Here is a 27,148-nt window from a genome sequence, read left to right as displayed (position 1 = left end):
AGTCTGCCCTTTGATCTGTGCTCACTCCTGTAGTTGGCCACAGCCCCTGACTTCAGCCAGGAGTTCTTCCCCTGTCTGCTCCTGAACACCAGATCTAACTGCCTACTGTCTTGAAATGCCCTCCTTCCACCGGACTAAGCCTGGGACGCTGTCATTCTCCTGGACTTGGTCTCCCACCGAGTTCTCCAGTTTCACTGTCTCCTAAAACAGGAAACCTTGACTGGATGGATGGTGGGACAGACAAGCTCCCGTGAGAGGATAGAGTCAGGTGATGTACCCTTGCTCTCAGCAAAGACATCCCTAAGGCCCCGTGACCTTGGAGCGCCTGTCTCAGGTCCACCTCTACCGGGTGTCAGGGACCAGCCCCTTGCCAGTTGGCCAACTGGAGACTGTTGCTTAGGCCCAAGGCTTCCTCAAGGACAGCTGCTTCGCCTGGATCCAGCTTTGCCACAGTTGAGGTCAGTCTGGACTGAGGTTTTTTCTTTTTCTTTTGTTTTTTTTGAGACAGAGTTTCACTATATAGCCTTGGAACTCACTCTTTGACCAGGCTAGCCTCAGACCCAGATCTTCTGCCTGCTTCTGCCTCCCACGAGCTGGGATTAAAGGTGTGTGCCAGCACTGCCCGGCTGGACCGAGGTTTCCAATCATGACTTGCTATCTGAAGGAGGACAGGAATCTGGACCAGGGTGTGACAGGGTCTTACAGGAGTCAGCCTTGCCACTGTGTCAGCTCTGTGTTGCTCCTCCAAAGCGCAGGGGTGGAGCCACCCCGGTGTCATTGTCACCCTGGCTCTCATCTGCTTGTTCTCCTTCCTTTAGGAGGATGGCCTCTGCTGTCAACAGAAGCGTCAGTGAGCAGCGCAGCCAGGCTGTGGGGACAGAGCGGCTTCTTACTGTGCTTGGGTGTCTTCTGACAGCGTCTAGGTACATAACAAACACCTGCTCCGAAATGTGTGCGACTCTTACAAATTTTATTTATTTGAGACAGGGTCTTGCTATGTAGTCCTGGCTAGCTTGGAACTCAGAGGCCGGAAGAGGGTGTCAGATCCCCTGGAACTGGAGTTACAGGCAGTTGTGAGCCTCCATGTGGGTGCTGGGGATTAAACCCAGGTCCTCTGCAGGAGCAGCCAGTGCTCTTAGCTGCTGAGCCTTCCCTCTAGTCCCTGTGACTGTGTCGTCAAATCTAAACCATCATCACCCACCCCATGCTCAGAGTGGACATTCTTAAAATAGACCTTACAGGATTTGGTTTTTATTTTTGAGTTATATGTATTTATTTTGTGGGGTGCAGGCACGTGCTAGGGTACACACATAAAGGTTAGAGGGCAGTGTATGGGGGCCAGTTTTCTTCTACTGTGCTGGTTCCAGGGATGGAGCTCAGAGCCATCTCCCCCCTGCCTGTGATCCTTCTGTTCTTGTGATATTAGAAGCAACCAACCCCTGTAAGTGTATTTTCCCCACACCTTGACGTATTTTCTGACTTTTTTAAAAAATTATTTATTTATGTTTTTTTTCTTTTTTTTTTTTTTTTTTTTTTTTAACAGACATTGGTGTTTTGCCTGCATGTATGTCTCTGTGAGGGTATGGGATCCCCTGGAACTGGAATTACAGACAGGATTGAGCTGCCGTGTGGGTGCTGGGAATTGAATCTGGGTCCACTGGAAGAGCAGCCGGTGATCTTAACTGCTGAGCCATCTCTCTAGCCCCTATTCTGACATTTCTGTCATACATTGTTATAGTTAAATAGGTCCCGTTGTCAGGGACCAGGGTCATTGTCTGATGGTAACATTTGTTGAATGGGTGAACTAGAGAGGCGTGTGGAGGAAGCGTGACCATGACTTAGCCAGCCCCTCCCCAGCACCGACACACACAGAGCCAGGCCTCTGAAGCCTCCTTACCCATTTGGCTTTCCTGTGCCTTCTGAGGGCCCCACCCCGCCCCTTCGTCTTTTTCATACTTGAAAGCATTTTGGTGAAGTCAAGCTGGAACCAGAGCAGTAATTCCTCTTTTTGGAGTGAACGCCCCAATGTGGCGCGTGGCCAGCTGCCTTCTGGGTGGCACAGGAACAGTTGGTGACAGCTGGATACAGTCAAGTTCCATTACAAACACGTTTCAAGTGCCATTCACACACAGAAGAAACTGCACGCTTTAGCAAAACAAAATCTGGGGATTTTCAAAGCAAGACAATGCCTGTGCAGCCTTTTCATGCATAAGCATCCTCTTCTTCGGCGCCTCCAGGCTCTCCAAAGCCCAGAGCCAGCAAGTACAGGCCACGATGGCTCCCGCCTAAGTTCTGGGGCCTGCAGTCCTGAGTCAAAAGTCTGACCACACATTCCACCTGGGGGGAGGCCAAAGGCTGGCCTCTGCTTCAGTTCACTCACTTCCTTCCTCAGGGAGCATGGAGGACTCCAGACAGGGTCAGGCATAGCGCTTGTTCGTTAGATCACGAGACAGGTGTTATGATGTATTCCTCAGGCCTTGTCATCCCTCTCCCAATACTCTGTCAGTCCACCTTGGGCTGCTGCCCAGTAGGCAATGGTTGGTCACCCTTGCGTGAACATAGCCATCTGGCTTCCTTTGGCCTCCACTGGCATCTATACTTACATGCTCATACCTCCACATGCACATAATTAAACATTTAAAAACGTGTATTTGTTTATTCACTTATGTGTGTGTATGTGCATGCCTGCATGGGTTTATGTGTGCCACGTGTGTGCAGGAGCCTGTGTCAGAATCCCTGGAATTAGAATTACGGGCAGTCAAGAGCGGCCTGATGTGGCTGCTGGGGAACTTGGTTCCCCTGGATGGAAGAGCAGCAAGTGCTCTTAACCACTGACCCATCATCTTTCCAGCCCCCAGATAAGTCTTAAAACCTCAGCAACACATGGGGAGCATGCCCGACGCTGGCTGGCTTACAATAGGAATGTGTTTCAGGTTCTGGAGGCAGGCGTGGGCCTGCAGGGCTGTGTTCTCTCCAGAGGCGCTGGGCGAGGATCCTTCCCGCCTTTCAGCTGTTTCAGGTGATCTGGGCTGGCGTCGCTCCAGCCTCCTCACATGCCTCCTCTTGGCTGCCTCTGTTCAGATCACCCTCTTAGAAGGACACAGTACCACAGGACCAGAGTCCACTCTGACGCCCTTCTCTTGATTGCACTGTAAGGACGTAGTTTCCAACGATGGTTGTGTTTGCAGGCAGTGGGGGTGGAGCGTCACCATGTCTCTTGTGGAACACAACCCAAGCCATGACCATGCAGAAAGGCTCTGTTAGCGAACTCGCAGGGCAGGGCACACCAGGAAATCTGCTCATGCCCAGCTGTGTCCCCATCATGAGCCTAGAAGGAACCTTTGTAGGATGACTGGATTTTACTTGTGTGTTTTGATGACAATGTCTGCATGCTATTCTGTTTTTGTTTTCTCCCATTTCCTACATCTTAGAAATCGTCTTGTATCAGTAAACACAGAAATCTGTCTCAATCTATTTTTTTTTTCAAAAAATATAAACACAGTAAAGCCATTTAATACACTTACTCTTTAAAAAAAAAAAAAGTTTGGCCAGGCGGCAATGGCGCACGCCTTTAATCCCAGCACTCGGGAGGCAGAGCCAGGCGGATCTCTGTGAGTTCGAGGCCAGCCTGGTCTACAGAGTGAGTTCCAGGACAGGCACCAAAACTACACAGAGAAACCCTGTCTCGAAAAACCAAAAAAAAAAAAAAAAAAAAAAAAGTTTGTTTAATGTGCGTGTGTGTGTGTCTGTGTGTGTCTGTGTGTGTGTCTGTGTGTGTGTGTGTGTCTGTCTGTCTGTCTAAGTGTATGTCTGTGTACCATGTGCATACAGGTATCAGAGGAGCCAAAAGAGGGAGAACTGAACCGGGTTCTCTGCAAGAGCAGCAAGTGCTCTTGGCAGCCAAGCCATTTCTCCAGCCCTCTTCTCTGCCAAACACACGTGCGCGCGCGAACACACACACACACACACACACACACACACACACACACACACACACCAGCAGCAACAACAAAACACTGAAACTTTTATCTATATCAGGGTGGTTGCCACAAGTGTTCATGTGGCGGTCAGAGGACAACTCCTGGGAGTTGGTCTTTCCTTCCATCCTCTGGGCCTGGGACAGAACTTAGTGGGCAGAATTGGCACCTTTACCCACTGAGCCATCTCCCTGGCTCGGCCTCAGTATTTCCGACGCCTTCCAGTACTCTGTATACAAAGCAACCACAACACATTCAGTCTGTCCCCTGTTGATTGTCTCTGAGGGTGCTTTTCCACGAGGATATTTTGGGTTATTGTTGCTAAAAAAAAATTATTTCCCAACTCTAATTTTTGAAATTATAATGGAAGGCTGGCGTAGATGGTAAGAGGCACTCTCTTAAAAAACTTAGCAGTTGGTAGCTTAAAATCTTCAGGTGTGAGTGTATAACCTGGGGTAACTGCAGAAACCAGTAAAGTAAAAAGGGGTGATTGTGGGACGGGCAGGAAAGGAGCAGTAGAGAAGGGGAAAGCAGGGTGACATGAAGGGGAGATGGAAAAAGGGGGTTCTAATTCGGGATGGGAAGTGCAATAGTTACAGGATGGAAGAAGGGAGGTAAAAGGAGGTAAGGATGTCTGTAAAAGTCAGGACTACTGGGGCTGGAGAGATGGCTCAGAGGTTAAGAGCACTGTCTGTTCTTCCAAAGGTCCTGAGTTCAATTCCCAGCAACCACATGGTGGCTTATAACCATCTGTAATGAGATCTGGCGCCCTCTTCTGGTGGGCAGGCATGTAGGCGCCCTCTTCTGGTGGCAGGCATACATGCAGGCAGAACACTGTATACATAATAAATAAATCTGAAAAAAAAAAATCAGGACTACTGCTACTATTAACTCCCTAAACATGCTTATGATACATATAATCAATGTGTAAATAGTTCAAAGGATTTTTCCCATCTGGGCTGACAGTTCTCTCCCCAAGAGCTGTAGACTAACAAAAACCCAATACCAGGCATGAGAAGCTTAGTTGTTTGTCAAGGTTGGTTGTCCAAGAGACTCCGGAAACATAGACTAGTGCCCTTAGTTACAGCCCTCCCTACAAGGTTGTAAGTCACAATTGCTGAAGAAACGAGTACTTCAGACACATGGTCCAGAGGCCCAAGAGCTGGAACTGACCTCAAAGCCTCCTGAGGACTAGCTGCATGGTACCAGAAAGGACCTGGCAAGCTTCCAAAGGAGGAACAACCAACAGTCCTACCTATTGTTGTTGGTTACTCTTTTGGGGGCCCGCCACCCAGCTCCCAGATAAGCACACACACACACACACACACACACACACACACACACACACACAGAGTCTTACTATTAATCATAAGTGCCTGGCCTTAGCTTGGCTTGTTTCTAGCCAGCTTTTCTTAACTTTAAATTATCCCAACTACCTATTGCTCTGGGCTTTTACCTTTCTCTATTTCTGTATATCTTTCCTTTACTTCTTACTCTATGGCTCGCTGTGTAGCTGGGTGACGGGCCTCTGTTTTTCTCTTCTCTTTCTCTCAATCCTCAATCTTCTCTTCCCAGATTTCTCCCCGTTTTTATTCTCTCTGCCTGCCATCCCTGCTTATTCTTTCTCCTGCCTAGCTATTGGCCGTTCAGTTCTTTATTAGACAATCAGGTGTTTTAGATAGACAAAGTAACACAGCCTCACCGAATTAAACAAATGCAACATAAAAGAATGAAACACGGGCTGGAGAGATGGCTCAGTGGTTAAGAGCACTGGCTGCTCTTCCAGAGGTCCTGAGTTCAATTCCCAGCAACCACATGGTGGCTCACAACCATCCGTAATGAGATGTGGTGCCCTCTTCTGGCCTGCAGGCAAACACGCAGCCAGAACACTGTATACATAATAAATAAATAAATGAATGAATGAATGAATGAATGAATAAATAAATAAATAAATAAAAGAAGATGTCGGCTTTCAAAGAAGTTTGGTGTTAAAAAAAAAAAGAATGAAACAAACACATCTTTGCATCATTAAACAAATGTTCCACCGCATAAACAAATGTAACACATCTTCAACTAATATTCTATAACACCTATCTACCTATGACACCTGTGAACCACAGCAATGCCAGCATGGTAGATAACCTAAGGGTGCAGCAGTGGCATGTATATGTTGGTGGTAACCACCAGCTCTTTAGACTTGAAACCCACTCAACAAGAGGGGAATCATGTCCAGTACTAGAAGCCAAGCCAATTACCCAGTGCTTGTGAAGTCATCCGTCTTATAGGAGAACCTACCACTGCCACTTTACTAAACCAGAATAATCCCTCACTAATATTCTAAATTTTATTTGTCCTTATATCCACAGATAAGTGTAATTCTCACTTGTAATTAAGGAATTTTTTTTTGGCAACAGATGGAGACCATTATAGAAAACCACAACTAATCAAAATGCAGAATTGTGGGGTCCAGTCCCAGCTGATAGATCTACAAAACACACCCTACACCAAGGGCCCAGGGAAGAGCAGGTGGGAAGACTGTATGAGCCAGAGGATTGGGACATTTGCTGTAAGACTGTCTTCTAGAAAGTTCAGAATTAAATCCATGAAGTCTCCCCAGAAGGATTGTCTAAACATGACCCAATCAAAGATGGCACCAATAGACACGCAAATATGGGAAGGGACAGGTCAACCCTACTCAAAGACGTGCAGGAAACTAAGGCCTGCTGAGAGAGGGAGACGCAGCCTTCCCAGGGGATGAGCACACCAGCTAATGGTCATCCAATACCAAACAGCCGACTCTGAAAATACAAGGAACAGCATACAGACTGATCAGGTTGTATTTATATATTTAGGAACAGGAATACGCATACACATAGTAACAACAAAAAGAGGGGGAAACACATGGGTGAGTTTGGAGGGAAGAAAGGAAAGGGGGAAATGATGTAATAATATTATAATCTCAAAAAATGTTTTTTAAAAGAGTGCCATTTCCAGGAGAGAGCTCCTATGGCTAAGGATATGTAGGGAGACATGTCAATTAGGTGAGACAGGTAATTTTTTTTTTTTTTTTTTTTGAGACAGCCTTGGCTATCCTGGAAATCACTATGTAGACCAGACTGGCTTCAAACTCACAGAGATCCTCCTGGCTTTGCTTCCCGAGTGCTGGGATTAAAGGTGTGTGCCACCACCACCCTGGTTTGGTTTTTGAGACAGAGTCTCATTATGTTGTCCTTCTACTTCAGGTTCCAGGGAGGCTGGACTAACAGGCATGCAACAGGCAGGCACCACTACCCTAGGCCTTTCTGGAATTATTTTAAAGGGCCAAATAGGAATGGAGTAGGAAGTGTTTGCATGGTGTAGTGGTGGTGGACCTCTTGGACAGGGACCTGTCTTTGGGTGATGCCCCAGCCTATGTATGTGACTCTTTGGGAATCGGTTTTCTCTTTCTCTAGTCTCTGGGATGCAACTTAGGGCTTCTCACATGCTAGGCAAGTGCACTGTCACTGCGCTGCAGCCCTGGCTCTAAGTGTCACTTGTCTGGAGTTCACACACAGGACAGGGTATTCCCTAAGGGCCTTTCCAGATCATTAGTTGGTGCTTCCACTGATTAATTCTGCAGAGACTTCCTGGGGAATAAATGTTTTAACCTCCACAAGAACAAGCCCCTGGCCAGCACTGCAAAGGCGGACCAACTGTTCCTCCCAGGACAAGGCAAGCCAAAGAAAGCAGCAGAGCCTGAGAATTGAGGCTACTTAGGTAGCAAAGCCTGAAGACGACATGTCCTCCTGTGAAACTGGACCCAGGTAGGAAGCGAACTCAGATGAATTTAGGTAACTTCCTCCTCGGCAAACTGTTGTCCAAGGTGGATTCAGCTTGGGCCACCTACCCTTCGGTGGCACCCATGACCTTGGGTCTCTGTAATCAGCCTGCTGGCTGAACTGCCCGCCTGGCCAGTAAGCCACGCCCGCGGCCTACGCACTCTTGTGAAACTCGAAACCCGAAACTCTGCTCCGCCCCACGGAGGGTAAGGGGCGGTGCTTAAAAGCGAAGGCGTGGTTTAGGGCGGGGTCCCATATAGGCTGAGCCTACGGTGCCGCGCGTGCGTAAACGCAAGCCAAAGAGGCGTCCGTAAACACTTGGTTGGAGCCGGCGAGGAGTGGGGAGCGTTCACGCACGCGCGCTTTCGGTGGGGGCGGGACCTTGTGCCGGGGGCGGGGCCTCTGGTGGCGCGTGCGCAGGCGCGTGCTGGGCAGTGCGGGCGCGGCGCGGGGGGCGGGGCTCCGGTTCTCGGAGCTGGCCTGAGGGGCGAGCTGGTGCCTGGCAGGACTGAGGCTGCGGGAGGTCGGTGGCGGTCGGGGGCCGGAGCCGGTCGCCGGCGCCATGGAGGACGACGACAGCTATGGTGAGTGGAGCCCGGCCAGTCCGCCGTTCCTCTGTGCGCTTCCGCCGGCGTCCCCGGGACCCCGCGCGGGGCGCCGAGCTCTGGGTGGCCGTAGTGCGAGGGCCCGGGGTGACTGGCCAAGCGCTCGCGGGCTTGAGGGTCGCCGGGGCTGAGGGTCACCCGGACCTTAGAGTCGCCAGGAACTGTGTCACCCAGGCCCGAGGGTCGCCAGGAATTGAGTGTCACCCGGGGCTGAGGGTCACCCAGGCCTGGAGAGTCCGGGGCAGGGGTCCCCCGAGGCTGAGGGCGCCCGGAGCGGGGGTGTTCCACCCGGTCTGACGGTCTCTGGGACCAGGGTTCCTCGGGTCTGAGGGTCGCTGTGGCTGAAGGTTTCCGAGTCTGAGGGGCCCCAGGAGGGAAGTCACCGGGGTTAGAGGGTCTCCGGGGCCGGGGTAACCTGGGCGCTGAGGGTCGCCAGGGTCATCAGGATGCCGAGCAGCCCCGGAGCGTCGGGGGTCGCCAGGGCCCGGTGGCTTCGGGTCGGAGTCTCCAGGCGAGTCGTCTGCTGCTTGTCACCCGCTTGGCTGGCGCTGCGACTGGCTGCGAGAGCCGCACGCCTGGCCTGCGTTCCCTAGTAGTTTCCGGCTCTCCGGAGTGTTAGAAGTTATGTGCCCCATCCAGCTCTTTGTTCCGAGATGAACACAAGTGGCCTGACCAGGGCCTCTGAGACGGGGACCTCGGCCAGGTTCGTGCCGCTGTCGCATTGTGAATTAGCTCCCGGTCCCCACGTCTGTCAGTCAGGGCCTGACCACACTTGGCAAGGAGATCAAGTTTGAGCTTTTGCCTGCAGGTAGACGGAGGGTAATGACACCAGTTCATCAGGACAGAAGCAATTCAGATTCTTCCGGCTAACCCCGCTGGTGGTCAGCCAGGGCTCTGGTCCCTCAGAGGGTCTGCAGTCTCGGGATCTGTAGAAGGTTATTTGAAATGCTTTCCGTGGTGTTAGCGTTGTGTCCAGGAGGAATGGAAGAAAGAATGGCAGGTAGAGCAAGTGACGAACTTTTCTGGTTTGGCAGGGAAGTACAGATGGGGAACTTAACGTGCTTAATGGAGCCAAACTTCCTTACACTCTGCCATGGGGGGATTAACATGCCAAAAGTGAAGCACGTTAGGTCTTTGCAGGTACGCTGTAGAGAACTCTGACCTGGTGAAGCCGGGAGGGTTATGGCTGACAGCTTGACCCTGAGCTTTGAATGTGTGAACACTGTTGGCTGAATGTTAGAGGTGTGTGCCTGTTCAGTGGAATACAGGCCAGCCTTTGCTGCCTTCCAGGTAAAAGAATGTGTACCCTTCCTCTGTGATTGAAAAGCAGCCCCTGCTGGCAGCCCCCAAGCGAGTGCTCATCCCCTTTGGACCCTCTGGTTTTTTCTTCGCTGGAAACCTTCACGAGCTTTACCCACTGCTCTCTGGCTCTTGTCATTTGTTGCCTCTGGGCCCCAGTGTTCTGCCTTGCTTTGTTCCTGCCCTCCCCCGGTGTTAGTGCCTGCTGGGTGAGGCGAGAGGCTGCTGTTCTGGTTGGTTTTAATAGCACCTGCTTTGACTCAGGCTTGACTTCTACTTGGAAGGGAGAAATGGGAGCGAGCAGACTGTTTTAGTTCCTGTTACTGCCATGGACGGAGGGGCTCAAACCCAAATTTACCATAGAGTTCTGGAGGTCTCACTGGGCCGATACCCAGATTTCATTAGGGCAATATTCCTTCCAGAGACTAGCAGGGGAAAGGCAGCTTCATTCCTTTCAAGCTCTGGAGCCTGCTTGCTTCTCTTGGTGCATGGCTCCCTTCTGTCTCTTAGGCCAGTGGGTAGCATCTCTCCATTTTGTCTACCAGCTGCCCTTTCACGAGGACACTTTTGTGTCACACCCACCTGGATAACCAGGATAAGCATTGTAGCCACTCATCCTTTCTTTTACCATGTGAGGAAGCACTTTTTAAAGATTTGAGGGTTAGGACATTCCCATCTTTAAATTTTGTATTACATTGATTTATTTTATTTTATGCATATGGAGGTCAGAGGGCATCTTACAGGAGTTGGTTCTCAGCTTCTGCTCTGCTGGTCCTGGGATCACACTCAGGTCGTCAGGCTTGTCACCAAGTGCCTTGACCCACTAGGCCATCTCCGCATCCCAGATGTGGGCATGTTTGCAAGCCATTTTAGGAGAGCTGCACAGGGTGTCCCTTTGGACACCTTTACGTCTTTTCATTTGGGAGGAACTAGAGGGACTAAGCACAAGAAACTCAAGTATCACATAGTATAAAATGATCATGGCTGAGGGAGTCTGAGACTAGCCTCCCTTGCTTTTCCCTCCCTCCTTCCCTCCCCTCCTCCCTCCTCCCCTCCTCTCTCCCTCCCCTCTCTTTCCCTTCTCCTCTCTCTTTCCCTCCCCTCCCCTCCTCTGGCCTTGTCTTCTCTGGTTCCCTCCTTCTCTTGCTCTTCTCTTTCCTCTTTGACTTGGAGGAGCACCTCCCTCTGATGTCTGAGCTGGCCTCAAACTCCTAGGTTTAAAGGATCCTTCTGCCTCAGCCTTCTGAGTAGCTGGCGCTACAGTGTGTCTTTGTGTCTGGCTGAGCCTGCCAGCTTGGTTTGCTTTAGTATCAGAACTACCCGTTCCCCTTAGAGGCTGTGCAGAAAATTGACTTGGACCAGTTTCCACATGTTAAGAGGAAACGCGTGCTGGGGATTCATGGAGCACATAACATGCTCAGAGCCTCCATTGTTTTCTTCCAGATGAACTTCTTAAGCTGTAATACTTGGTTTGTAAAATAATAACTAACTGTTTCATGTGGCTTTGACATTTTTACACACAAATGTTTTAGCCAGATTTGCCCTGTGTTTGCTCCGGTCTGCCTTTGGACCTTTACCACCGTTCTGTAGGAAAACGCATTTGGATTACAGAGCTGTTGGTTTGGTATTGAAAATGAGACCTTTGGAGCATAGCTCATGTGTAGTATGCTGAAGACAGAGCACACATCTTAGAGGGTTGCTGTTCAGTTAAAGGAACTTTCAAAAGCAAACAGTGAGGCCTGTCTTGACTGCAGCCTCTTTAGTATTTACCAGGCAGAGATCAATTGATAGCTACACCTATGCAGGCTATACCTTCCTGGCTCTAGAAAGATCTGCGATGGCACCTTATCATCACAAGACAGTACTGTTGGGTTATAGTTTCAACTATGTGTTTTCAGGAAGAAAAAAAGTGTAAACTTAGATTCTGTGTACATCCTGTCTAGGACATGGACACTGGGTCTGACTAGAGTCAGATAGGGCTCTGTGGTACTGCTAAGGGCTGTGAACACACAGCCATGTGAGGGCCTCCCTAGAGCAAATCTTCACCTTGCTGCACAGGTTGGAGCTAATTCCTGGATTCTATTATTAACTTTTTTTTTTTTTTAATTTTGAAACAAGGTCTCATGGAAGCTGTGCTTGTCACAAACTCACATGTCTCCCAGGATAACCTTGAACTCTGGTCTTCCTGCCTTCACCTCCCAAGTGCTGGATTACAGATGTGCACCATTCCCAGCTTAACCTCTGTGCTAAGCATCATGTCCATATAAGTTTAATTTTGTTTTATGTGTATGACTCTTTTGTCTGCTGTATATATGTGCACTATGTATGTTCCTGGTGCCCTTAAAGTTTGGAGGAGGGGTCATATCCCTGGAACTGGAGTTACAGAGGATTGTGAGCCACCATACGGAGGAGGGGGGGGCGAGGGCTAGGAATCAAACCTGGGTTCTCTACAAAAGCTCTTAACCATGGAGACAACTCCAGCTGCCATATAATTTTTTTCCCTCTTGAGCCAGGGTACAACTAGCCCTGGTTAGCCTAGAACTTACTATGTACATGTGGCTGGCCTTGAATCTACAGAGATCTACCTGTCTCTACCTCTCTAACACTGAGATTAAAGGTGCATGCGCACCATCATGCCTGTCTTCCCCATATAAAAATTTAAAAGGAGAGCCCTTGGAATCTGCCCTTTATCATAGCAAACACACATTGAACACCTTGTTTCTGCTCCTTTCAGATGGGATTGCTTAGGCAAACTGTCAACAGGTAATTGATCTTTATGTTCAGGAAAGCTTTCAAGTGAACTGAAAGGTTATCTCTTGCAAAAGCAGTCTACCAGATATCCTGTACCCATGTAGCTCCTGATGTGCCTGTGACGTGCTTCGTGTTGAGCTCCTGGATCCGGTGTAAGCAAAGTAGAATCAACTTTTAGTTCGATTATCAGCATTTAAGAAGAGTTGAGACAATCTAGGTTTCGGTTTCTTGGTATAGGGTGAGCAGCGAGGTAGGACATACAGGAAAATAGTTGCTTTGCATAGCATGTGGAGATCACTGAAGTGCAGCTGCTCTCTTGGTGTCTCTAGCCTTGGCTCATGAGGGCAGTGTACAAAGCATACTCAGGGCCAGGATGGGGAGATAAGAATAGATACAGCACCCAGGGCTTCCAGAATCACCTCTCATCTGTTCCTTCTGTCCATCCATCTCCTGTTGCCGTGGTCACTGAAGACTGCCAGGATCTGACCTGGTTTTTATGCATGGTTACGTGTGGCGTCTAAAGCACAGAGGTGCCCCAGGAGAAGAACCCTGTGGTGTGTGGACACAGAACTGTCCTGAACTGTGGTTACTGTGGGAGCCTTGCCACAGGAGAAGCATGGGCGTGAAGGGCGGGCAGGGAGGGTGTAGTTTGTAGCAAGTCTGTTGGTGGGAGCAGGGCCTCTGGGCAGTTGTAACCTAATTGTATGTATCAGGTCCCTGATAGGTACTTCAGGGAAAGAGTTGTAGAGTAGAAATAATCACTATCAACAACAAGAAATCCACATGTTGTACTACAGCTGAAAGGAGAATTTATATCCAGATATAGGAAGAGCTGACCATGCTGTACAGTGAGCCATGGGGATCCATGAAGTTACAGAGGATTGTGAGCCACCCTGTGAGTTCTGGAAATCAAACCCAGATCCTCTGCAAAAGCAACAGTGCTCCTAACCACTGACACATCTCTCCAGTCTCAAGAATAATTTTAAAGCTGATTTTCTTATTTTTATTAATTAATATTTATTTATTTATTTGGAGCTGAGGATGGAACCCAGGGCCTTAGCACTAAATCCCCAACCTTGATTTTCTTTAAAGGAGAAAAAAAGAATTAGTGATTTATCATCTTCCTTCCTTCCTTCCCTCCCTCCCTCCTTTCTTTTTTGTTTTTTTTCCAGAGTTTCTTGGCTATCCTAGAACTAGCTCTGTAGACCAGGCTGGCCTTGAACTCACGGAGATCCACCTGCCTCTGCTTCCCGAATGCTGGGATAAAAGGTGCGTGCCACTGCCACCCGGCACTTTTTTTTTTTTTTTTTTAATTTTTATGTGAATGGGTGTTTTGCCTGCACATACCATGTGCATAAATGGTGCCTGATATAACTAGAGTTACTGATGGCTGTGAGCCACCATGTGGGTGCTGAGACTTAAACTCAGATTCTCTGGAAGAGCAGGTAGTGCTCTTAACCACATTTTCTAAAATGCTGACGCCTTAAGAAAGATATTCATATTTCTCACCATTGGTTGATCTCCTAGTCTCTCTGAACACTCAAATAATTGGCTCTTTTCTTTTAAGGGTCCCACTACCTTTCTCATCAGTGTATATCCTGACTCCTAGTTCTCAGGTTTGAAAACAAGAATTTTTTTACATTCATGGGGTACCCTACCCAAGGGAAGACTGACTTGGGGATTTTGTGTCTCCTTCCTGGCTTCTGACCTCAAGCCTTGTAACCTGATTTCCTGTGTCCAGGATTGTTCACAGGGCCTGGGCTTCTGCCAGGCCTCTAGCAACTCTCAGGGACTGTGTGTGTGTGTGTGTGTTGTAACAGCCTCTGAATGTGTATTTTGGCAGGATCTCAGCTAACTCCAGATCTTGAGAGATGTAGAATCACCCCATGCTTCTCTTGGGATAGGCTTAGATGTAGTAACAGGGCTGTTTAGGGTGACCTCCCAGTAGTGATGATTTTGCCTCAGAACCCTGGCAGGATGAGCACCTTCCCATGGCTGGTCCTTAGGAAGAAGGCATTCCCTCCACCCTCACTTGGAGCAGCTTCTGACAGACTTTGTTTTTTGTCCCCACGTGAGAAAAGAAACGGACCTTAGGAAGTTGACCTGGGAGTGAGGGAGTGGAGATGGGACCCATGGCTTGCCTTTGCTCTCTGCAGACAGTGAGGTGCACAGTGTTCTGGATAGGACCTGGAGCATGTGGCATTTGGAAGAGAGCGACCTTTTAAAATATTTTTTGTGCCTCTAGAGAAGACAATGGGGCCTAAGGTCCCGTATAGGCAGCCTAGCAACCACAGAGGAATAAGAGCTTGAACCAAGTCCCTTCTGGCCTTAATGTTCAGAGTTTGGGGTTTGCTTTCACTCTCCATCCCAGACAGGAATTCTGATTCTCCTGGACATGTTCCACCATATATAGGACCACTTTTCTTTGTTCTTCTGTGATCTAGTTGACTACTTTCAGTGTTTTCAAATTTGGTTACACACTTAATGATTTGGTTTTTTCAGAACTCAGTGTAGCTTTGGAGCTTATCCTGGAACTCACTCAGTAGACCAGGCTAGCCTCAAACTCAACAGAGATCCACCTGGCTCTGCCTCCCAAGTGCTGGGATTAAAGGCGTGTGCCACCACCGCCCAGCTATGATTCTTTTTTTTTTTTTAAATTAATTTACAGTTAATATAGTACACATGGGAAACCCTAAGAATTTACAAACAAATTACAACAAATTTTGAGACCTAGTAAGTGACTCAAGTCGGCTATAGAATATAAGGTACAATCATTAATTATAGACTATATAATCAATTATAGAATATAAGGTACAATCATCAATTATGGAATGTAAGGTACAATAATCAGTTGTAAGAGGGTGGGGATGCAGCACAGTACTAGAGTACTTGCCTTGCATTCCTTTTTTTCATTCAATAACTGTATTTATGATATTCATTAATTACATTAATTGTATTGATTTATTACACTCATGATATTATGTCCTGATACTACTGTCCATTTGTAGGGCTTTTCCATCACACAGATCAGAGATTCTGTACTTAGGAAATCATTGCTCTATATTCCTTTCTTCTCCATTTTGAGATAACGTCTAATCTTTCTGTCTCTATGAATTTGTATATTCTATATATTTCATGTAATACAATTCTATAGTATTTGTTCTTTTTTTTAAATGTAAAAACATTTTATGTACAACTCCAGGAGAAATAATACACAAATAGCTTGAACATAAAAAGAGGTTATAATTCAGAAGTCCAGGGTTATTTGAAACTGGAAAATATTTTCTCTGTAAAAAATAATAAAAATGGTAACATTTCCCAATAAGCCTTTTTAAGCTGAATAATAGCTGAATTATACATATAAATATTGATTAGATTCTGAGATACAGAAGAAACCTATCTTTATCTGTTCAGAGAGCTATGTTTTACTTAAGTTGTGTAAGTGCAATTCCTGTTCATCTTCCCCTTCACTGTTTGATTTACGGTAGACATTTTTCTATAGGCTAATCCATATGATTCTTAATAGTAGAAAAATTACAATTATGAAGTAGCAATGAAAATAATTTCTTGGTTAGGGCTCACCACAGCATGAGGAACTGTATTAAAGGGCCCGCAGCATTAGGAAGGTTGAGAGCCAGGACTCTAGAGGAAACATTGCAAGTTAAATGGATGGTTAGTCTGGTTTTTGATGACAGACAGCTCTGTCTGTGGGTTTGTAGGCATGGTACTCTCTCCTTTCTGAACGTTCCATGTGTCAAAGGAGACCCTTTTGTCAGATAAAGTCTTACCTGTTTGGAGCACCCCAGGACTAGTAGGATATTACTCTCCTGTACAAATCAGGTGATGGCCTATTTTTTTCAAGGGTGTGGAACCAGATTAGAGGTCACTTAAGGGCAGGGCAGCCCTGACCAGCAAGCTTCAGAGGTTGGAGAACCTGAGCTGAAGATCCTTGGTGGTAGATCTCTCCTTTGTGCCCTTGACCAGGCTCCCTGCCACACCCAGGCCCCAAGATGAAAGTCCTGTGGAGTGGGCTTCCCAAAGAAAGCTCTTGCCTGAACCTGTCCACACTGCATCCCCAGCCCCAGCTTGGTTGTCTGTCTAATTAGTGTTGCTTAGTTTCAGTTGCAATAATAGAGGCCTGGAGGAGGTGGAGAAGCATTTAGAAATGTTCGAGAAGTGAATCCCACATCCTTTCAAACTGCCTGTAACGGTGTTTTGCTTCTCTTTGCCCCAGCAGATGGGGGCAGCGGGGCTTTACCAGGTCATTGTTCAGGGAGGGTGATGCCAGTGTTCCTGCGGTGGTTGACTTGGACTTGCAGCATGGGTCAGGGCAGCACCTCCTGCCTGCCATGTGCTCATGTGCACTGTTTTTGATTAGGGGTGGTCTTGAAGGTCTGTGTTGTCCTTTCTGCTGTTGCTGTGAAGGGTGCATTGGTGAGAACCTTTCCTGGTGACATCACTGGTCTGTTTCCAGTAGCTGGTTTTCACTGCTTATTTGGTCAGCAAGTAGTAGTCACTGCTCTGCTCCACACAGCCTAGGTGTCAGCAGGGCTTTGGACCTCCGAGAAGGACATGGGCATGAAGGCAAGCCATGAAGGAGCAAGTGAGAGTGGATGTGACAGGTACTGCACTGGGCAGGGGAACTGTCATAGAGAAACTGCTTGGACTTGCTTAGAAAGGTCATGTGATCTAAGTAGATGAATGTGGCAAACACACTGCAGGCCCAGGGAGAGGTAGGCCAGGAGACCTGAGCTGCAGGTGTGGTGTGTGCCTGGCAAAAGCTGGAGGGAGGAGGTCTGAGCAGCTAAGAAGCAGCAGGAGCGCTCTCTCTCTCTCTCTCTCTCTCTCTCTCTCTCTCTGTGTGTGTGTGTGTGTGTGTGTGTGTATTTTTTTTTTCTTTTTTCTTTTTTTTGGTTTTTCAAGACAGGGTTTCTCTGTGTAGCTTTGCGCCTTTCCTGGAACGAACTCACTTGGTAGCCCAGGCTGGCCTCAAACTCACAGAGATCCGCCTGGCTCTGCCTCCCGAGTGCTGGGATTAAAGGCGTGCGCCACCATCGCCCGGGCTTGTGTGTGTGTATTTTTAAAAGAACTATGAGTTAGTCTGGTACAGAGGGCACAACCTTCCATGTATAAAGTGCTGAGGGCCTAACTTGGGGCAGGAAGTAGAGGAGAGGATAAATACAATGATGGACAGGAAGTGAACAAAATTTGGTTACTAGTGCTTGGGAGGGCACAATGTTGAAAAGATGTGAAGGAAGAGCCAAAGGTACTCCAGTTTCTAACCTTGAGTGACTGCTTGGAGAACCCCTGGATTTTAACCTCCTGCAGCAGTAGACATCCTGCAGGAGTCTTTGGAACTTTAGACAGCTGGATTTGAATGAAAACTGAGACTATGAGTATGTGAGTGGGAGGCGATGCCCAGGGCTGACCTCAAAGACTCCAACATGGCGCCTCAGGCACAGTCATGCTGATGGGTGTGAGAGAGGAGACCGAAGGTACAGGCGTGCCATGCTTCAAGCAACTAGACTGTAAGTGGAGAGAGTAAGAGGGTGGGAGAAGGCACACCAAGAGCATGCTCAGTAGCTAGAGATGATGGAGAATGGAGAGTGCTTTTTGCTTTTAATTTGTAGTCCAGGTGGCATTGGACCCCCATGTAGCCAAAGGTGAACTTGAACTTCAGCCTCTACCTCCTGAGTGCTAGGATGACAGGTGTGTACCCCTCCACCTGGTTTGTGTGGTGCTGGGATGGAACCTAGGGATTTGTGCACACTAGGCAAGCACTCTACTAACCAAGCCACAGCCCTGCCTATAATAGAATTAAAAATACCCATTTCGGTAGTTATTCTAGGCTAATCTTGGGCTACACGGTGTTCCTTTGTGCTGGGCAGTGACCAGTAGGAGTGGCCTCTGATTTCGTTTTCCCTCCTGTATCCTGTGTGTGGCAGCTGCAGACTGCATGTGCTTTTGGAATCTCTTCAGCATGTAACTTTCTCTTGAGTTCTGAGTCTCCAAAACATAATCAACAACCATAATGACTGAAAGTTGGATGTTGAGTTTTAGCAAATTCTGGTGGTTTCAGCCTTGACCAGATTCCCTTGTCATCTGAAATCATCGCGATAGCTCATGGCCTCTCCATTCTGAAGTTCCCTTCATACTCCATTAGCACCTTCACTTTGTCACTATTCATTTACCATCCTGGGTATTCAGGCCTGAAGTCATCATGAACAACCCCCACCACACACACACACACACACACACACACATCACATCATCACATCACATCATCATCATCATCATCATCATCATCTTACCACCACCACCACCACCACCACCACCACCACCACCACCACCACCATCATCATTACCATCATCATCCTTGGGAATGCCATCTATCCACCTCCTTTGAGATGGGGGTCTCTTGTTGGCTTGGAGCTCACCATTTTGGCTAGGCTGGCTGGCCAGTGAGTCCCAGGGATTCCCTGCCTCTGTCTCCCAGCCCTGGGATCACAAGTACAGACCACTATTTCTAGCATTCTTATGTGGGTCCTGGGGATCAAACTCGGGCTCTTATGCTTCAAGACAAGCACTTACCGACAGAGCTGTCTCCTTCACCTCTCTCTCTCTCTCTCTCTCTCTCTCTCTCTCTCTCTCTCTCTCTCTCTCTCTCGTGGTCTAAACTATTTTCCGTCTGTCTGTCCATTTGTCCTTCTGTCAACTTAGATGAACTAACCTCCCTCTCTGCTAGGGCACTAGGTCCTGCCTTCAGAAAGCTTATAGCGTGGGCTCAGGGTGAGCTGAATGTTCTCGAGAGAGTGTGAGAGCTGTGAGGGTGACAGGGTCGAGGCTGTGAGGCCTGCAGGCACCTGGTTCCCGTCCTGTTCCGTGTTGAGGGAGCATTCCTGATGGGGTTACCCTGTGAACTGCTTCACCATGGAAAGCTGCTGGCGTCGGCGTCGTGCACTTGCGGTTTAATCCCCACTGAGGGATGGAGCATTGCAGGATTGTTGTCAATGAAGGCCTTCCTCCTCCTCCCTGCTCCTATGTCCTGTTTTTCTCCCCCATGCTTCTCCTGCTCCCCCCCTCTTTCTCTCTCCTGACATCACCAGGACCACGCTGTTCTTCGAGTGGACTTGCACTGTCCTTGGCTTGTTCTCCTTGCCCACACCCGTTATACACATTTTGTTTATTCTATGCTGTATATGCTTTTTTGAAAACCCACTTTTAAAACTTTTTTTTGTCTTCCCCTCATAACTGGGCATAGATAGTTCTGTGTCTCAGCATGGCCTGTATTGCCAGTTACTGAATTATTTATATTGAATTTTTGTGACTCTTAGGGTTAAAGTGTTTGTGGGGTCACAGGTAAAGGTAGTTTCTGTCTCCTAAGACTCCTGGGTAGTACTAATTTGGCCCATGACCTCTCAGAGGCTCTGGCAAGCAAGTTGTTGTAGTGGCATCAGAGTCATACAACCTGGTCTTGGATTCCCTGGAGCCCAAACACTAGAGGTTGGTGGCTGGGCAGCCAGGACTTAGTTACAAGGTTGAGCTGACTGCCTCACGGGCACCTAGAGCCTTGTGTGCGGAAGACAAAGGTTGTCTGTGGGAAGCACACATTCAGTGGAGGAACAGAACAGAGCCAGGTAGTTACAGCTCCAGAATCTGTGTAGCTGAGCTCTGACTGTGCAGCTTCTGGAGGAGAAGCAGGCTTTGGTCAGGGTCATCAATAGGCCAGAGAGCTCAAGCGTTGCAGGTTAAGAATGAACTTTGGGGCTTAAGTTCAGAACTGTGAAGTAAAAACACTGTCTTTGAGGGACTTCTGCAAAATCAGTCTGGTGTCACCTGGCACCATAGGCTCAGCTGTGGACTGTGGGTCTCAGGAGCACATCCAGGTGCCCTGAGAACACTGCCATCTTGTTCTGATGCCTCTTGGTAGACTTGTGAGGATGACTATTTGGTAATTGGACTGAGTAGATGGAGCTTTGGAGGACCTTGCTGATACTCTGACAGTCACCTCCTGCTGCTCCGATTTTGGCTGGAGAGTTAAAGAGCGATTTCTTTTTTCCCTGTGTTCTAACCACTGCTGAGATATCTTACAGGCGCTCTCTATTCAGATTGCAGTCACACAGCATGGAAGAGGCGAGATTCTGCAAGGATGGCTAGGGTTAGACTTGGAAGGTCATCTTATACAGTGTAATGGCCTGCCGGCCTCCCAGCCTAGACTCTGCCTCCAGAGGAAGCAGCACTTTGGGAGTGTACCACAGGGCAGCAGGAAGGCTCCTCTGTGTCTGGGAGGTCTCAGAGGCCCAGTGGTTCCTGCTGCCGTGACCTCTGACCCTGCTTGTCTCACTCAGCAGACAGGACTTCCTCTCTTGTTACCTGACCCAGCCTACAAGTTTAGCAGGGCTTGGCACATTGGCTCTAAGTTTTTTGACTGAATCCTAAAATCTGCCCCAGTTCATTTCAACATAGGAGCTAAAGTCATAGGATTGCTCACGGCAGCTGTGAGTCCCACTTAGAACCAGAGCCCCATTTGGCTTGTGACTCGCTTCCCTCTTCTCTGGGTCTGTGGTCTGTCTGGAGGTCTGGTTCTTGATGCAGCTGGCTGTGGGATAAAGCAGTCAAGTCTCATTTTTGGGACAGTGAGGAGGCACTTTATGCCTTTGCTTTGCTTTGTTTGTTTGTTTTTTGAGACAGGGCTTCTCCATATAGCCCTGGCTATCCTGGAACTCGGCTCTGTAGACCAGGCTGGCCTTGAACTCAGAGATCTGTCTGCCTCTGCCTCCTAAGTGCTGGGATTAAAGGGGTGTGCCACCACTGCCTGGCTTTTTTTTGTTTTAGACAGGGTCTAACTATGTAGCCTCTGGCTGTCCTGGAACTTGCTATGTAGACCAGGGGTGGTCTTGAAGTCACAGAGATATGTCTCCCTCTGCCTCCGGAGTGCTGAGATTAAATGTGTATGTCCCAGATCACTTTGTGCCTTTGAGATTTCAGTGCAATTTTTAATGGACATTTTCTTGAAAAATATGATTATTCTATACTTGAAAGATGATTGTACCTAGCTGGGCAGTGGTAGTGCATGCCTTTAATCCTAGCACTTGGAAGGCAGAGGGAGGTGGATCTCTGTGAATTTGAGGCCAGCCTGGTCTACAAAGTGAGTTCCAGGACAGCTGGGGCTGTTACACAGAGAGAAAGAAAGAAGGAAGTGTGTTGCAGTTCACGGGGAAGGGCAGTCATAATCCTTACAGCCTGCACTCTGTGGCTCATCAGGGTGCTAAGTCAGAAAAGTGGATTGTTGCTACCCAGCCCTTAAGATGTTTCTGTGCTCTCTTCCAGAATAGAGCTAGTTCTCTTCTGTTTTCAGGCAGTGGAAATATGTCTGAACAATGGGCCACATAGGAAAAGGAGTTCCTTATTCTGGAAGGATGTTGTTTGTGATTGTCTGTCCTTTCCCTACATCATGTGGACACACTGTGAAGGACGCAGGAGAGTGCTGCTGTGCTGAAGGCTCACTTTCTACTCTGAATAGATCTAAAGCCAAGGGTTTTTTTTTTTTTTTGCTAAATACTAGTGTCCTTCCCTTTCTGGACATTGTATTAACTTCCATTTTCTTAAACATATAAACTTGTGTGCACAGCATTTTGTAATAAGGGGAATTAAACATGTGCCTCTCAAAAGTATGTAACATAGCCTCAAAAATCAACAGAGGAAAATGTGGTTCTCAGCACATGTGGCTCTGAAAGGGCTTTAGTCAGCTTGAGGGAGTCACAGTGATTTTCTTATGCTATCATATCCCTAGGTCAGTGCATTTCTACACCGAAACAGGTCGAGTTTCACCTCCTTGCAGCCAAGGGCTGTTGTGAAATATTACTTTAACTATGTAAAGATATGTTACACTTGTTTATGTTGCAGAATATCAATTTAAATATGTGAAAGTATGTTATACTTGTGCATGCTACATTTGTTTAACAATGTATCGATGTGTTGCTTTGCCTGCCTAAGGCATCTGATTGGTCTGATGAAAAGTTGAACAGCCAATAACTAGTCAGAGGAGGGGCAGGCATGACTGGCAGGCAGAAAGAATAAATATCTAGGCTTGAGAAAAGAGAGATTGAGGGAGAAAGAGAGGGAGACTTCCAGGGCTAGCCAGTCAGGCTGCTGCCAGCCAGACACAGAAGAAACAGGAAAAGTAGGACATACAGAATGAAAGGAAGGTAAAAAGCCCTGAGGCAAAATATAGATGAAGAGAAACATGTTGAGTTCTAAGAGTTAGTGGGACAAGCCTAAGATAAGGCCGAACATTAATAACTAATAATAAGTTCTCTGTGTCATGACTTGGGAGCTGGTTGGTGGCCCAAAAGGAAGCCTGCCACCAAGGGCAGAAGGGGAAGGAGCAGATCCCAGGAGAGCTTGTCTCCCTTGGAGAAAACAAGGACCTCAGTAGTTTGGATTTAAAGATGTGAAGTGCTCAGTCTTGCTGCCTGTGTGTTCCGAAAGCTGGGCATGTGTTGCTGAGTGGAAAGCAATCCATAAAGCCCCACCCACTGAGAAAATGACCATTTCCACTCATACTTGTTCCTGCACTGAAACATTTTCTCTTCTTAAAAATATGCCAGAGTATATCACTCTTTAAAAAAAAAAGCCAGACATGGTGACACACACCTTTAATCTCAGCATTTGGGAGGCAGAGGCAGGTGGATCTCTCTGAGTTCTAGGACATTCTGACAGTCCAGTGTAATAAGGAGCTCCAGAACAACCAGGGCTATATAGAGAGACCCTGTCTCAAAAAACAAAACAAAACAAACAAAAAAACAAACAAACAAAATGGGGGGAAAGCATTGTAGGTTCTGGAGAGACAGCTCAGTGGTTAAGAGCACATATTGCTTTTGCAGAGGACCTAAGCTTGGTTCCCCGCACCCACACCCACATTGGGAAGGTTACAACTGCCTGTAACTCCAGCTCTAGAGAATCTTACAGCCCCTTCTGGCTTCCTTGGGCACCCACACTCATGTGAACATAACCATACACAAGTATCTGTATGAACACATAATTAAAAAAATGTTTTTAAAGCAATTTATTCTGGCTTTCCAATCTACCTACATCTAGTGAGCCGAGTCACCTCAGGCTGGGAGCTAGGAATGACTGAATACACACACATACATGGATATAAACCCATGTATATAGTTACATATTTTTTTAAAGATTTATTATGTATACAGCATATATGACTGCAGGCCAGAAGAGGGCACCAGATCTCATTACAGATGGTTGTGAGCTACCATATGGTTGCTAGGAATTGAACTCAGGACCTCTGGAAGAGCAGCCAGTGTTCTTAACTTCCGAGCCATCTCTCCAGCCCCATATATATATATATATATAAAAATATATATATATATATATATATATTTGTTTTGTTTTTTGTTTGTTTGTTTTTCGAGACAGGGTTTCTCTGTGTAGCTTTGCGCCTTTCCTGGAACTCACTCTGTAGCCCAGGCTGGCCTTGAACTCACAGAAATCTGCCTGCCTCTGCCTCCCAAGTGCTGGGATTAAAGGTGTGGCCACCACTGCCCAGCTAGTTACATATTTTTAAGGCTTGAAATTTTGGAGACCCTAGATGTAGACTCCACAGTGTCCTGTGGCAGACTGCACAGGCTGGTGGCGGCGTGGGCTGGCCAGACAGAGTAGTTGCCTTCATTACCCGTTTAGATTGTATTGAAGAGGGCAGGAGGGCTTTTGTGCCCACCACGTTATACAGGGTGGCTGTGCCGGCTGCACTTCTCCAGCTGTGACTCTCTAGTCTGATTTCTGTGGTTTTGCTGTGGGCCATTCAGAATTCCCCTTAGAGAGCTTTAAGTTTTCAGAGGTTCTTAAGAAGAGGTTCAGCAGATCAAAGAAGCAAAAAATACCCAAACTTGGCTGCCTTTTGCTTCTTTATTATAATTACCAAGTTGAACAACCCACCTACTTTAGCTTCCTGAGTGCCTTTGTGTGGTTTTCTGTTTTGTTTCTTTGAGGAGACATCCTCCCTACATATGACGGCCATTGCCTGGCAGCCCCTGGACCAGTGCCAGTTGTGCTAGGCATAGACCCTGGTCTGTACAGCGGAGGGAAGGGTCCCACAGGACCCTCCACCTTGCCTGCTTGGGTGAGAAAGGGCTTACCCCTGGGTGTTAGGCACAGGGGACCTTCAGAAGATCGAGGCCAAGCCGTTTGTCCCAAGGGTCTTCTGGGTGGCAGTTTGTCTTTCTGTAGGGTCTGGCAGCCAGTGTACTTTATTTGGCAATGATTGTGCCTTCTTATTTAACTTTAGCACTTGTGCATATTTTGAAAAATTATTATGGAAATATTCAAACATAAGCAAAAATAGAAGAGTGCGTGAGCTGCAGCTCTCTCCGTTAGTGTTGGGTGTGAGCACCTTTCAGTTTTTCTCTTGTAGCTGTTCCTACCTGTTCACTCTCTCAAGCCTTTTTTTGAAATGTGTAATGTTTTGTTGTGGCTTGCTCTTTAAAAAATACATATTTTTTACATGTTTGTGAGAGAGGGTGTGTGAGTGTGTGTGTGTGAGGTTTGTGAGTGAGAGTGTGTGTGTGTGTACTGAACTTGTGTCCTTTGGAAGAATAGTGCCCTTAACCTCTGAGCCCCTTTTAAAAGATATCTATCTATCTATCTACCTATCTATCTATCTATCTATCTATCTATCTATCTATCTATCTGTTTATTGTGAGAACTACCTTGATGTAGTTCCTAAAAATATTTTTTAAATCTCTCTCAGTGTTGGTGGGAATGAACTTTGTCCTGTAAATTTTACTTTGTGTCTCTATCAGTCAAAATTATAGCTGTTTCTTTTCCAAGTTGTGTGTATGATGTGTCTGTGGATGCATGAATGTGAAGGCCAGAGGCTGGTGTTGGGTATTTTTCCCTCTGTGTTTTTTTTCTACCTCATTTGTTGTTGTTGCTATTGTGTTTTGAGACACAGTCTTACTCTGTGGCCCTGATGTTTTGAGACACAGTCTTACTCTGTGGCCCTGGCTGGCCTTGGAACTTGTTATGTAAGTCAGGTTGGCATCAAAGAACTCCATCAAAGGGTCACACACAAAGAGCCGATCCTCTGGCTCCCAAATGCTAAAGTTAAAGGTGTGTGCCACCACACCCAGCTTCACCTCATAGTTTGGGACAAGGTCTCTCCCTGAACTTGGAGCTCATTGGCCAGCCAGCTTCACTGGAACAGTGAACTCAAGGAATCTGTCTCCACTGCTCCAGTGCTGCTGTTGCTGGGTGCCGGGACCTAACTCAGGTCCTCATCTTTGAGTGGCAAGCTCTTTCCTGACTGAGGTCATTTTTCAGTTCACTTACTCAACAGGTATCTCTTAGACACAGTGTCATGGAACCTTTTCCCCAGGGTGACTTCAGCAGAGGTCTACCCCTCCTTCTAGAGCACAGATGATAAACCAGAACACAAATCCACCAACATTCAACCTAGAGAACCTGCAGCTTATCAGATTTACTTACAGAACATGGGTGAGGGGTTGCTTACAGGAGCATTGCCCGGCTCCAGAGTGCCACACCACTCAGGAAGTCTTATCCAGCATGGACACCTTCCCCATGGCTGCATAGAAAGAGCCCTCCCTTAGTTAACCTTCCACTCTCTGCTTACTTTAGCACCTACCAAGACTGAGGCCATGCTAGCTAGTGTTGAGTTACATACAGATCTCTGGGATAGAGACCTCAGTGAGGGAACATCAGTGGTCAGCAGGCCAATCTTGGCCTCTTGCCAGGAGTCACAGTTGCTGTGATGAAGACGACAGCTGCTGTGCTCAGAGGACAGGGCTTCACAACCTATTGTGATGGTGTGCCTCACAGGCCTCTGCCTGGACAGTCTCCAGAGAGTCTGCATCCTAGTTAGAGAAGAGAACAGGTGCTGAGTCCTTCCACAGCCTCGGGGATTTGAGTAACTGGAGCGGCAAGGGAGTGAAGAAAAGACAAACACACACAGACAGACAGACAGAAAGCTGGGGTTGGGTGTGCGGGGTTCCTCATGGAGACGCCTAGCTGCCTAGGAGCTCAGCATATCTATTATGTGCAGTTGAGCAAGGAGGTGGAGATGTTGCACTCAGCTGAACATGGAGTCAGGTTTAGCTAGGTGGGAGCACTCTCTGTAGGGAGCACTCTTCAGGCTGTAAACATCTGGACACTTTGGCACACTTTGTCAGCATTTGCACTTGGCCTGGGAGGGAAGGCTTTGCCATTGTCCCATGGGTCTGTGGCATGGTCCTTCGTATGGCCAGCTTATATCAACTCCACACATTCACTCAGGACTTTACACACTCAGGGCTTCTTGTGCTCCCCACTACTGGGGACATTTGCTGATGTCCATAGAGGGGACTGTTTTATCAGCGGCGTATGGAGTTGTGGAGCTCAGATGAGGGTTTCTGAGTACTTAAAACCGTGATGACACGTTGTCTGCTTTTCTGCCCCCATGACTCATCTGCATCTAGTTTTGCTGGGTTTGTTGAGCACAGGCCTGTGGTTAACTTTTCCTACCTTGTCAGCGTTCTTGGGCCCTTTGTGCCTGACAAGGCATCTTTTATAGATGTTAAAGATTTTATAGAGTGAGTCCACTAAGATCATTGCTTCATGTTTAGTAGGGAAACACTGGAGCCTAGTGGCAGAGTACTTGCCTGACAGACATGAAGACCTGGGCGTC

At 47.6% G+C, this 27,148-nt stretch overlaps 1 protein-coding gene across 1 annotated transcript in view; it reads left to right on the top strand.

The window, feature by feature from the left end:
• The first annotated feature begins 8,263 nt into the window (after positions 1–8,263).
• Positions 8,264–27,148, top strand: part of Cyth1 (cytohesin 1) — a 95,490-nt gene continuing 76,605 nt past the window's right edge. The window contains exon 1 of the mRNA XM_028892590.2: positions 8,264–8,379. Coding sequence (XP_028748423.1) covers positions 8,358–8,379 — 22 coding nt within the window. The 5' untranslated portion in view covers positions 8,264–8,357. The remainder of the gene's footprint in view (positions 8,380–27,148) is intronic.

This window comes from Peromyscus leucopus, chromosome 8b (genome assembly GCF_004664715.2).
Source record: "Peromyscus leucopus breed LL Stock chromosome 8b, UCI_PerLeu_2.1, whole genome shotgun sequence".
In the NCBI taxonomy this organism is placed as follows: Eukaryota; Metazoa; Chordata; class Mammalia; order Rodentia; family Cricetidae; genus Peromyscus; species Peromyscus leucopus.
The sequence above is the reverse complement of the archived record's forward strand: the minus strand, read 5'-3'. Positions and strand labels throughout refer to the sequence as shown.